General features: G+C 34.4%; 1 protein-coding gene across 3 annotated transcripts in view; it reads right to left on the bottom strand.

Moving 5' to 3' along the window:
• Positions 1-9,423: 9,423 nt before the first annotated feature.
• Positions 9,424-14,141, bottom strand: part of prkag2b (protein kinase, AMP-activated, gamma 2 non-catalytic subunit b) — a 42,803-nt gene continuing 38,085 nt past the window's right edge. For 2 of the 3 annotated variants that reach the window (XM_016516747.1, XM_016516748.1), the window contains 3 exons: positions 13,143-13,289; positions 12,104-12,197; positions 9,424-10,180 (listed from right to left, as the gene is read on the bottom strand). In XM_016516747.1, coding sequence (XP_016372233.1) covers positions 10,149-10,180; positions 12,104-12,197; positions 13,143-13,289 — 273 coding nt within the window. In that variant the 3' untranslated portion in view covers positions 9,424-10,148. Of the gene's footprint in view, positions 10,181-11,970; positions 12,198-13,142; positions 13,290-14,141 lie in introns of all 3 variants that reach the window. The other variant, XR_001636726.1, reaches the window with a different exon arrangement.

Here is a 14,141-nt window from a genome sequence, read left to right as displayed (position 1 = left end):
ATCTTCCTGACGTCTGTTCCCAAAACAGCATGCTTAAACGTAATCCCGCCGCATGTTTAAAGGATTGCCACGCAGGAAATGAAAGGTTTAAGTGCAAAACCTATGGACAAAAGCAACTGTATACAGTGTGTACCATGGAGTCAGCTTTGGTGCTTTTGCATCGGTCGAACAACAGAGGGACGTACGGCGGCATTATTAAATGTTTGCTCGCACTGATGTAGGATCAGAGGTCATAGGCTGCATCCTTCCCTATGATCTCCTCTACAAACAGTGGCTCTGGATGGGGTGCTAAGAGATGCCCTCTTCAGTAGATCTTACATCCTGAACCAGTCATTGTTACTCGTTATCTGACTTTGGATGTATGTTCACTTTACAATGTGATACTGTCTAAAATACATATCCAGTATTTTAATAGGTGGTTGATGGATGGATTTGCAAATCAACCATGTCTAGCAAAGCAGAAGAACAGGCTACACGTGTAAAAGGCACCTATTAGCTACATGTCTGCATGTGATAGCGTGGTCAACAACAACAAAACCTGTCTGAAAGGATTGAAGCTTTATGTAAAACAAGTTAGCTTTCAAAATGAGCAGTTTGTCTGTTTACTATAGTGTCATAAATAGATGCGGTTTGTCTCTCGTTTACAGCTGTGACTCTCTCGAACACTAACATTTGTTAAACAGATTTCATTCTTATTTCACTTTTATTTATTTTTAGGTACCTTAAACAATCGTCCAACTGTAGCTTCAGAAGATCATATACCCCCGGTTTCACAGACAAGGCTTAAGCCTAGTCCTAGACTAAAATGTAAGTCTGAGCTGTTTCAACTGAAAGAAACTAGCACTGACTGATCTTAAATTATATCAGTGCCTTTGTTTTGTCTCAAAAAGCACACCAGTAATGTTTTTTTCTAAGCATGTTTATAAAAATTACCTAAATGTCCTAATTGAACTATGGCCTAATCCTGGCTTAGTCTAAGCCCTGTCTGTGAAACCGGGCCTAAGAGTTTTATTAATTTCAAAGTTTTAGTTTCTACGATTTGGAGCATACATATGATCCTAATTTGCTGAATCAGTGCTGCTTAATGTAAAGATTAGAAATTCTATAAATCATAATTGCCTGTTCTGTGTGGCGATGTCATGAATATTAATACTTAATTTCATGTACTTATTGTTTCATGTCACTTCCACTGTTTCTGTAGCTGTATGGAAATCCATATCAAAAAACTTAATTTTTTGTCTTACATCCTAACTGGAGCCCATTGAAATTCATTCTGATATTGTATTTTCACTAGTGATAAGTCAATTTTAACATGTCAAAATAATGATTCAGATTATATTAAAATTATTAATAACTATTAAGATCTTTAAAGGAAATTTCTGAAACTTGAGTGTGTCTATATATATATATATATATATATACTTAGATTTTAAAACACTTCACTGCAAAACATTTTCTTAATTAGTATTCCCCCCCCCCCCATCTTCTAAATAAATAAAAATAATTAAAACAAGCTAAATTTACTGGAGAAGTAAAACTGTAAGCTATTAAGATCTTCTTTTTTTTTTTACAGAAATTTTACTGGGAAGCAAAAATACTGATTAAGAAAATTATTTTTGCATTGTTTAACAAAACAAAAAAAACAAAAAAATCAACATTATAATAAGTATGCAAATAGATTTCTCATTAAAGGTGGGGTAAGCATTTCTGGTAGCCAATGTTGACATTTGAAATCACCAAAACAAACACGCCCCTACCCCAAAAGGGTCTTGCCCCTATTTTGATAGCTCCGCCCCACACATACGTACGCAACCCAGGCAACGATTAGTTCTGTGAAACAAGGCAAAACCAATGTTACACCGTGTCTACACCGGACGCAAGTGGCGCGGCGCGACAAAATACTATAGAACTCATTATAATCAGTGATGCTGTCTACACCATAGATATATACTATACATATCTATGGTCTACACTGGATGCGGCGCGACAAATCCCAGACAGAAAACTTCTTACTGCTTATTGGCTACAAGTTTGTTTTGCTAGTCGGCCCGAATCAGTTTCCTAAAGCGTTTTTGAAAAATCACTTACCCCACCTTTAAATGTCTAATTTCAGTTCATTCAGCTGTTTATCTAAGGTGATTTTACTAAAACCGGCATGTTAAAATTGAGCTTTTGCTTGAGAGAATACTGTATGTCTTTTGAACATGTCTTTTAGTTTGATTTTTGGAAAGCTATGTAATTTATATAAATTTATATATATATATATATATAATATTCTGTATAAATGGACTTTTCTTTGCACTAAGTATATTAATCTATTAACGAATGCATCATTCACTAAACTGTCTTTGGGTTGCATATGTCTTTCATGAGCTCACATATGTATAAACACATTCAAAAATAGGTGAAAGGTGAAAAAGGTCAGATTTCACAATGTACAGTAGTCACAAAATACATGTCTGTTTCTGAATGATCCTGTATTGTGTTGTTGTTACACCTGGAGCGATTTCACTGAAGAAAAGCTGCTATAGTCTGTGATAGCGATGCAAAGGACACACAGAGTCCCCGTGCTGTTGTGTTTGATCATGTGGCACTGCTTCAGTAAGCTACTAGAGTCTAGAATCCCTCTGTTCCTGCCAAACAAATTAAGATTCAATAAAACGAATTTAAGACGCCTTTGCCTCCGTGAAATGACTGATTTACGGTGAGATTTTTGTGAGGAAATTCAAAAACACATCAGAAGGCGGCGTGTCGCAGTCACAGTCGTTTAAGGGAAGATACACACGAGCGCTGGGGGTGTTATTTGTCCACCCTGTCCCCTCGACTTCAAAGACGTCCCAGAGCACGTCACATCTCCAATCCCTCGTCCCACTAAATGCCATGCGTGTAAAAATGACTCCCGCAGGCCAGCTTTCACTTCGCACTCAATCGCTCTCCTCACACGCTTTCTTTTTCTTCAGCTCGTGGCGTTCTTCAAAAAGACACCACTGCACTGAATCTGTGAAAAGCATGATGCGGTGGATATGGAAGACACGACATGCTTTGACTGGAAAAAGAATTGAAAATCACAGCCAGATGCTGATGTGAGCGACATGCCAATAGCTGTGCGCTAGTTTTAGTCAGAACGATCAATATTTGGCCTAGTTTAAATGTAATGTTTTTCTATGAGAATATTTTACCTGGTCATCATGAAAATGCGTATAAATAGTACGCCAAATAAAAACGAAAACTCGTGGTATTGATACGCAAAAATGGACTTTGGCGTACTATTTATACGCACTTTCATGAGATCGGGTTGTTATGTTGCAGGTCTGGAAAGGTCGCAGACAGCAGGGGATATCAATACTAAATGCAAATAAAAGAATGAAACTAACTACTGTGCACTATTCCCTTTAGCAGAGACTATATTTACAGTATAAGTATTAATTTTAATATAACCATTGTAAGTATTAATATTAATGTAATTAAATATTAATAGAAATTATAAAATATAAATAAAATGTAACAAATATTATTAAATACAGAAAATACTTTCTTTTGTCCATTCAATGAAAGTGAATGGGGTCCAATATTGTTTTGGATATATACACTTAGATTTTTAAAAACTTTACTGCAAAACATTTTCATAATTTTTTGGATCTTCTAAATAAAAATAATTAAAACAAGTTAAATTCACTGGAGAGGCAAAACTAGATTAATAAGATTTTTTGTAAACATCTGTTAAAATTTAATAAAGGTTATGTTTAAAAAATTAATTAGTGCTGTCAAACGATTAATCGCATTTTATTGAGGGAAAACTCTTAAATAATAGTGAATATATATTCCCTATTATAAAGTGTTACCATAATATTTATATTAATACTCAAAAAAATAAACCCTAAAACAACTAAATTTAAGTGAAAAGCAAAAATGTATAAGATCTTAAGACTTGTTTTCAGAGAATATATCTTGAATTAATTATGTTTAAAAAATAAATTAGTGCTGTCAAACGATTAATCGCATCCAAAATAAAAGTTTTTGTTTGCATAATATATGTGTGTGTTCTGTGTATATTATTTATTATGTATATATAAATACACAAACATACAGTATATGTTTTGAAGATATTTACATGTATTTACCTGTCTATATTTATATTCATATAATTTATATTATAAATAAATACATTTAATATGTAAAAATAACATATTTCTCTGAAATATATACATGCATGTGTGTGTATTTATATATACATCATAATATACACACAGTACACGCACATATATTACGTAAACAAAAACTTTTATTTTGGATGCGATTAATCGTTTGACAGCACTAAAAAAATTCAATTCAATTCTTAATTCAAGATATATTCTCTGAAAACAAGTCTTAAGATCTTATACATTTTTGCTTTTCACTTAAATTTAGTTGTTTTAGGGTTTATTTTTTTGAGTATTAATATAAATATTATGGTAACACTTTATAATAGGGAATATATATTCACTATTAATTAAGAGTTTTCCCTCAATAAACTCCTAATTTGCTGCTTATTAATAGCTGTTAAGTTTAGGTATGGGGTGGATTAAGGGATCTAAAATATGTGCTTTATAAGTACTAATAACCATGCTAGTAATATCATATGCATGCTAATATGCAGCTAGTTAATACCAGTATTATCTAATATTATCTAATATTATTATTAATATTAAAATGTTATTTTATTATGCGAAAGTGGCATTGTGCCTCTAGAGTGTTCATATGGTGAACAGGTCATAACTGTTACTATCATGGAATATAACAACTTTATATTATATATTTATATATCGGGTATTGTTCCTGCAACTCAAAGAGCACTGTGCTAGCAACGTCAAGGTCATAGGTTTGATTCCCAGAGAATCTAATAAAATAAAATAAAAGATTCTGTTGATAAAACTCTCTGCCAAATGCTTAATATAAATATAAATGTATTGACCAATCATTGTGCATTTGCTCTAAACTGCATTTAAACAGTTTTGGCGCTTGTCAAGTTATAGGTAGATTCCAACATGGACACGTTGCGTGATATGAAATAAATGAAAACCTAGACAATTCAAGGTAAAAATAAAATAAAAATACAAGCCAGACTACATTAAATACAGGTTCACTTGCAGCCGGGATATAAACATGGTTTGTGCTGATTGTGTTTTGCAAAGTGAATTACAGGCTGCTGAGAGCACAGAACCATTGAGATTCATAGTCATATTAATAATTCTGCATATTGTTGGGCCTGCAGTTTGCGGTCATATAGTAAAGACTGAAATGTATTAATATGTGCACATTTTGTTTCTTTTTAAGCTACTGTGTTTGGTGCTGGTTCACTACTCAATGTCCAAAACACAGCTGAGAAACAAAAATTGAGAACCACTTTTTTAGGCTTAAAAAAGCAGGTATTTCTTAAAGCGCTTAAAGATTTAAATTACATGTATTAATCTAACAAACTACTAAATTAAATATTCATCATTCTCTAATAATAACTTTACATATGTGATTAGAGACTGTGGCATGAGAAGGTCAAACAGCTGAGGACAGTGTCCCCTAGTGGACATCCTAAAATAAAACCCAAAATACTGTCCACTGCTGTGTCAAATATAAACTATAAGATTACTAACACTCAAATAAACAGCATCAGCGAGCATATCATTCTCTGAATGCCTGGCAGGTATGTCTGTAATACACATTTTCTCTAACTTCCCTCATTGTCTTGCTTTTCTTCTAATTATCCATTTTAACGAGTATGCATATTTCTAATAATGCATGCTTATTGGTATTGCGGCCTGCTTAAGCCAAAGAGGAGATAGATGCATGGAGGATGAAAAAGTCAGTAGATGAGCTCAGCAGATTCTGTCCATCATTCTACAGCTGCCCTGGCACATGCTGCCGCTTACTCTTAGACTGAAATATCAAACTACGATCTACACAATGCCTATAGAAAACATACTTTTAATTACACAGCAAGTGATCAGAGAATTAATACGTTTTCAACTAATATAATTTGTCCTTTTCAAACATGTCACTGCTCTATAAGGCAGCTCTTCCAGCTCAAATGAAATAATAAAAGCAGGAAAACTGATTAGTTGTAAAATTGTATGATGAATTTAAATGTTTTTATTTAATTAATACAATTAACTAATTTACATAAAACAATCACTATCACTAATTTTAATGGCAGTGGCGTTACTGTTTCCTATACATTTAATTAGGGGTAACACCACATCTGCATTGCAGCATATGGTACATTAGTATTGTTTTTATTCTAAAAATGAAATGAATATAGTTTAATGTAGAATTGATGAGTTTATTTAAAAAAAAAAAAAAAATTTCAGTTAAAAATGTCACAGCAATTGTAGACTGACCCCTATAATAGATTAAAGAGGATCATTTATGTACAACTTTTTCAGTCTTCACTGGATTCACTCAACCATCATTTCTGTTGCCAAGTAAGCATGTTGTACTCTGAAGGACTGCAGATCCATTGCCAGAGATCAGAGCCAGTGCCATGCTGCTAATTGTCAATTTTTCATCAGATTTCAACACAGTGCCTCCGGCTATCCTCACAAACAAACCTAAAACACAATCTTGGATCAGGCCAAACGCTGTGGATCCAGCTAGAGCAGGGGTGCCCAAACTCGGTCCTGGAGGGCCGGTGTCCTGCAGAGTTTAGCTCCAACCCCAATTAGACACACCTGAACCAGCTAATCAAGCTCTTACTAGTCATATTAGAAACTTCCAGGCAGGTGTGTTGAGGCAAGTTGGAGCTAAACTCTGCAGGACACCGGCCCTCCAGAACCGAGTTTGGGCACCCCTGAGCTAGAGCCTTCACAATTGGCTGATTGTTTCTGCCGGGCAATGAAAATGATCTTTGACTTACATGAAGGAAGGATCCAAAGCCATAATTAGGGAGCAAAATTTTAATAAAGACTTGAGGGTGGGCTCTTAAGCAACTACCTAGAACCACCAGAACTGTTTTGTCTGTCCAAACTCGGTTCTGGAGGGCCGGTGTCCTGCAGAGTTTAGCTCCGACCCTAATTAAACACACCTGAACCAGCTAATCAAGCTCTTACTAGAAGTAGGCTACTAGAAACTTCCAGGCAGGTGTTTTGAGGCATGCTGCAGGACACCAGCCCTCAAGGACCGAGTCTGGAGACCCCTGGTTCAGACAGTTCTTAAATGAAGGACAGGTTGAGTGAAAATGCACATTCGCTCTCTGACAGTAGGTGGCGCTAAGAGAAAAGCAGAAATACATAGCTTTTCAAAACTAAATCAACTGAAACGAAAATTAAGCTCAAACAGGCATAATGACACCTTTACGTACCAATTGCAAATGTTTTCATTAAAGTGCAGTCTATTAAATGTATTCTAGGAGTATTGCCATTAAATATGAAGGTAATTATTATAACTGGCATTACTTTTTTGAAAAAGTAACTCGGATTTTCTTGTAAATTAAAAAAGTAATGCGTTACTTTACTAGTTACTTGAAAAAAGTAATCTGATTACGTAACTCGCGTTACTTGTAATGCGTTACCCCCAACACTGATTATTATTGGGCGTCTCCTAATAATAGAGAATCTCTGATAACCTCTGTTCTCGTAATTTGGCGAGTTTGATACGAGCTCTGAACCAAAAGATTCACAGATGTTTCGAAGCTTCATGGGGCGTTTCGCCATTCATATCACGGAGAGGAAACGTAGCCTAGTATTTACTTGTTTTCATACAGCCGTTCAGATTTGTATTTGTTATGGTGTTTATCAAACAAAATAAAATACAAGAATACAGATCAAGAAAAACGGTTCTGGATTCTGCCTCTATTCTTTACTGTCTTTTCGTCAAGTCACAGTTTTACGTAACAGCAGCGTATCTGGCATATGAATAAAAACGCAATTGTTAGTGATATTGCTGATTAAAAAAACTCAGTTCAATAGTAATATTGAGCATCTTACATTTTATAGACATCAGGCCAGCGACATCAAAGCAGAATTAATCTGTCCAAAGCAATACACAGTAGTGACGTTTGGTCCTTGAATGAGTCATTGTTTTTGAACGAATCGGTTGAGTGATTGATTCACTGACAGACGTTCACTTGTCGCCACCTACCGACGTAACAACGTAGCGTGCAGAAAGAGTCGCTGAAAAATCCCCACCACAGTATGTCTGGAATGCTGAAAAATACAGATAGAATAAAATGTAATAACTACAATTAAATGTATATCTCCTTGTTATTTTTAAGTAGGCCTACCCTAATTTAAAATGATGCTCTCCTGTGTTCAAAAATGCCATATGGTAGCTTCAAACATAGTGACAGGAAGGTGTACACAACAAAACAAATCTCAGACAAATATTAATGCATTATCAATATATTTTAGCTCAACCACATAAAAAATTAAATATAGTGTCATTTCTGTGTACAAAAATTTACATTTCTTTCTCTCCAGAACTAACGGTTTTAACTTTCACCGACAGCGGTTACAATGAAAAAATGCAATCAAACAATACATGATTGATCAGTTTTGAACCCATTACATGGCATGTTGTATTTACAGTAGCTCAGCATATCACTGGGGTGCAAAGATGCGTGGCCATTTTTGCAACTGCAAGCTTTGACATTCATGCTCTTTTAATGCATAAGACAGGTAGTGCACACGCTATCCCACACAGCCAAACACTACAGACAGTCATAATAGAAAAATATGGCTCTGTATATATAGTCACTTTTCATAACATTCTTTGTTCCAGTAAAAATACAGTCCATGACTGTCAGTGCGTACGCAGTGTGGTAGTACATTCATTTTTCCACTGACAACTAATAGGATGAAAAAAACAATTCATATTCAGTAGACATTTTGGACTAATAGCCCAGTGTTAACAGGAAAAATCAATAATATTCGGATAAATCTCATTAAACTTGTCAAGAATGTGTCCGGGTCATATCATATATATTACCCCGTAGATTTTTTTTTGCTTGTTACATTATTTTCATGAAAAGTAAGCACATTTCCCTGCAATTTTAATTATTGCAATACAAAACATCATTCATCATTATCTTTATTTAGCTGTTTATTTATTAATAAGACATGTATATATTATAGCATTTGTTCTATTACCTGTAATTTAAGCAGAATTTTAAAAAAAAAGAAAAGAAAAAGAATGGTAGTTTTTTTAAAATAATGACCAAATAATGAGAATCACTTCTGAAAATAATTACTACATTATTTTCATGACAACTATGTAATATTAAATTATTAATGTAGTTATTTTCAGAAGTGATTCTCATAAATTGGTCATTATTTAAAAAAACATTTTTTTTTTTTCCTGCGTAAATTACAGGTAATAGAATAAATACTTTAATATATACATGTTTTATTGTTTCTATAATATATAAATAATAATAATAAATAATGAGATGTTTTTGTATTGCAATAATAAAAACTGCAGGGAAGTGTGATTAATTGTCATTAAATAATAACAAATAATCACATTATTTTGCTTTATGCTTCATTTTCTGTTATATATTTTTTCTTTTCAGTTTGGGATGAAATGCGACTTCAAAGTATTTTCAAGAAAGTGAGAGAAAAAAAAGGCCAGATGTCTACAGAGTCTAGCAGGTTCTTCGAACCGACAGCAACTTATTGCTGAAGAATCAAGAACCTGCTTTTGCACTACAAGCACATCTTTGGATCTCTGCTAACCTCTACAATCAACTCTCACTGAGGTCTTCATTTAAGGCAAATTTCCAGTTCAGACACTCACCCAAGAGTGGATTACAGTGCCTGATGATATAATGCAGACCCAGCTAGAACACAAAAGGAGACTTCCTCCCTGGGCCTGATTTAGTGCTGTCAGACCAGCAGGCAAACATGCCCAGCATCTAAAGCAGTGTACAGTATAGCGGCAGATTCTCACAGCTGGCCCACCATAAACATGTCCAACATCACGTGCGTTATGATCGCATGTCCGTTCCTTCAGCTGCAGATTCGAACAGTTTCATTCAGCCTCGCACAATTCCCAGCCCTTAAATGAGGATCTAAAAAATTTCCAGCTGTCCTCTTCTCCGCATCCCGTCAGGAATGCCGACGGGACCTTTTTGGTTCTCTGAATTTCTTGTGTTTCTCTTTTACCTCCAAAATATTGTCTTGTCATTCGGTCACACTGTCCCTTCTGCGTCCTCCTGTGGGCCAAATGATGTGCAATTCAGTTCATGAAGCAAATCTGTCAATCAGTGCTCTTTTAATACCACACACACTTTGGCAAAATCACTGGAAGAGTTTTAAAAAGAGACTCGTATTTCGAACCTCTCAACAACAAATCTGTAAGTGCAGACAAATCACTAAGCAGAACCCAAATGAACTGGTTACAACAGGGTTTCTACAAATTATTTTTGATAAACTGATGTAGTTTTAATTTTTCATAATTACAGGAAAATATTTGGTTTAGAATTTTAGTGAATTAGCTCATTTTTATCCCAATTAAATATTTTAGAGCTGAAGGAAACTAGAAAAATGTACATTCAATAATACATTTCTCGGCAAAAAATGCTTTTCTTAGATTTTTTGTCTTGTTTTCAGCCAAAATATCTACAAATTCTTAAATCAAGAAGGATTTTCTAGACAAGTACAAATTATTGTCTTGTTTTCAGAAAAAACAAGTCAAAATTAAGTGAGTTTTTGCCTGAAACAAGCAAAATAATCTGCCAATGGGGTAAGCAAAGTAATCTTATTTCAAACCGAAAACAATATTATTTTGCTTACCCCATTGGCAGATTATTTTGCTTGTTTCAGGCAAAAACTCACTTAATTTTGACATGTTTTTTTCTGAAAACAAGACAATAATTTGTACTTGTCTAGAAAATCCTTCTTGATTTAAGAATTTTTAGATATTTTGGCTGAAAACAAGACAAAAAAACAAAAACAAAGTAAGAAAAGCATTTTTGCAGTGCATGACTGACCTATGACTTAAGAGTTTATTAATGTCCTTGACTTTTTTCAATTGTGTTAATTTCCATAATATTTCTGCAGCTTTTTACTATAGTATTGATTTCCATGACTTTTCTGTTACTTTTTACAATTTTACTTAATTTCCATGAATCTTTGGTGACTTTTGACGATTTTTTTGATAGTATTCATCACCATGACTTTCCATGACTTTTTACAATTTTATTAATTTGCATGAATTTTCTGTGACTTTTTCCATTAGTACTGGTTTTCAAGACTTTCCTTTGATTTTTTACAGTTGTATTAACTTCCATTAATTTTTAGTGACTTTTTACAATAGTATTGATTTCTATAACCTTCCTGTAACTTTTTACAGTTGTAATAATTTCCATGAATTTTCAGTGACTTATTATAATTTGCATGACTTTTTGGTGACTTCAAGATTTTTTAATTCCTATGATTTTCTGTGGCTTTTAAATATTTTATTAAGATTTTCATTTCCTTGACATATTATTTCCATAACCTCTCCTGGCCTGGAAATCACAATTCTTAAAAACTCCCTTTCCAAGTTTTTGCCAAAAATATTTCCAGGTTTTCCACGACCGTGGAATGCCTGTTACAAAAACATTAAACGACATTTCTTATTTTTGCCTTCACAAGAGTGTTGCTTATTGCAGCTCGAGACATCAAGGACAGCATGCTGAGCAGCACGTGGGAGATGCGGCGTGTTTCATGCAGTTTTTCCCAGCAGGCTTCATAAAGGGCGCTGAGAGCACATGCTGTATTTCAATCACTATTCAACCAGACAGCTATTTCTGTCTCATATTGATTTTTTTGCCATTGACAGTCTGTCAGGTCAACTTGCAGTAATGTATGAGCTGTCTGTGTTATGAAAAAAAAAATCAGTACCAAACAAACACTTGCAATGATGCCATCATGATATGCATTACTGGAATACACACCTACATCCAGCTTCATTCAGCGCAATCATAACAAGCCGATCAGAATCCAGCCTGTGTGACCGTACCTGTGCTCAGGGGGTCAGAGAGGGACACTCAAGTGCTGGATGTCCACGGAGAGGAGATTGAGTCCGGGGAAGCGTGGAGAGGGAGAAGGAAAGTGAAATGGAGGGTTGATTTAGGAATTCTGTGCGTCTATACCTGCGGGGGTGAGAACCAGCGCCTGCAGGATGTCAGAAAGAGAGATGATGCCCTCGATGCTGGAGTTATCATCCACCACTACCAGCCTGTGCACCTGCAGGACACACACACACACACACACAAACACAAACACACACACACACAATCAGATGGAAAAGCAGCGCAATTGAAGGTAAAAACATGCTATTTGTGAACGGACTCTGAGTAGTCAAAATCACTGAACTGAAAATCATTTCATATTGATCTTTGAGCTTTGTGCATTTAATGGAGTATTTTAATAAATTATTTGCATTGTACTGTCTATGCAGCAAATCTGCGGCATACTGTCGATTACAACAGAAAATACTACTGAATCGTGAAAAAGGAACAAAAAATTATTTAAAGTGTACTGCAGGGTTTAAAAGCAGAAATTTTGGTAAAGTACTTAAATTAAGTAACACTTTATTTTAAGGCCCAATTCTCACTATTAACTAGCATGCATATTACCAGCATATTGGCTGTTTATTAGTACTTATAAAGCACATATTAATGTCTTATTGTGCATGACCATATTTTAGATCCCTTAATCCACCCCATACCTAAACTTAACAACTACCTTAACAACTAAATATGAATCCTTCATCAGTCTGTAAAATTAATAAATCAGAATTGGGGGTCTAAGTAGGCCTCTGGACTCTGGAAAATAGAAAACACTACACTTTTATGTATTAATATTGTTGTTTTTTTATTAAGTTGTGTCTATCTATTGTACTGTTGTGCTGTGAGATGCAACAATTTTTGAAGAGATTCCAACAATAAAGTGTAACTGAACTGAAACTAACTAATAATAAGCAGCAAATTAGGAATTGATTGAGGTCATAGTAAATAGTTAGTTAATAGTGAGAATTGGACCTTAAAATAAAGTGTCACCAATTCTTCAATATGCAAAAATTAAGTGTCTAAATTGTCTGTTTTAGGTGGGACTTCTAGTGGCTGTGTTATCGATGTAATTCCTGTTGGTGGCGTTTGCTCAATGTAAACTGCTGTGAGTAAATCTCACCTCAGCTTTGACGATCCTGTCCACTATAGTATCCAGGGTCTCGTGTCGATAACACTTCATAACGCCCTCGAAGTACTGTGAGCGATGCAGCAGAGCCTGAGTCACGGTGATGTCCAGGTTATTGTAGGTCTTCTCAGCTGCCAGGTTCTACACACACCCACAACACTAATGAACATAGCTACACGCTACAGCAACCTCCAGAGTCAGACAGAATATATCTTCAATCATCACTAGTCATCACAACACAGGCCATTTATAATTAATCCTATTAATAAACATTTAAAGACAAATGATGAGTTTTACATGTGATGCTTATTGCATGACACTACATGTTTGATCCAGTTTGTCTGAACATAGTTGCAGGTGACTGTAACATTTAAGGTTCTGTCACTTTTGTACTAGTGGGTCTTATTCATGACAAGAATAAGTTGATAAATTTAATTCAATGGATACAAAAGGATTTGAAGGGACATATGAATGCATTTATAAACTATTTACAAGTGTTTCCTGAATAAGGTCCAATAACTACTATTTAAACGTTTGGGGTCAGTAAGTTGTTTATTTTATTTAATAAAGAAATTAATTCTTTAATTCAGTATGGATTCATTAAATTGATCAAAAGTGAGAGTAAAAACATTCTATGTTACAAAAGATTTCTTCTTTTGAACTTTTTATTCATCAAAGAATCCTGAAAAAATGTATCACGGCAGCCACAAAAATATTAGGCAACATAACTGTTTTCAACATTGACTATAATAAGAAGAAATGTTTGTTGAGCAGGAAATCAGCATGTTAGAATGATTTCTGAAGGATCATGTGACACTGAAGTCTGCAGTAATGATGCTGAAAATTCAGCTTTGCATCAGAAATAAATTACATTTTAAAATATATTCACATAGAAAACAGTTATTTTAGATTGTAAAACTATTTCACAATATTACTGTTATTACTGTATTTTTGATCAAATAAATGCAAACTTGGTGAGCAGAAGAGACTTCA

This window comes from Sinocyclocheilus rhinocerous, unplaced genomic scaffold, assembly GCF_001515625.1.
Source record: "Sinocyclocheilus rhinocerous isolate Xijiao unplaced genomic scaffold, SAMN03320098_v1.1 scaffold807, whole genome shotgun sequence".
NCBI lineage: Eukaryota > Metazoa > Chordata > Actinopteri > Cypriniformes > Cyprinidae > Sinocyclocheilus > Sinocyclocheilus rhinocerous.
This window is presented reverse-complemented; position numbering and strand designations above follow the sequence as displayed.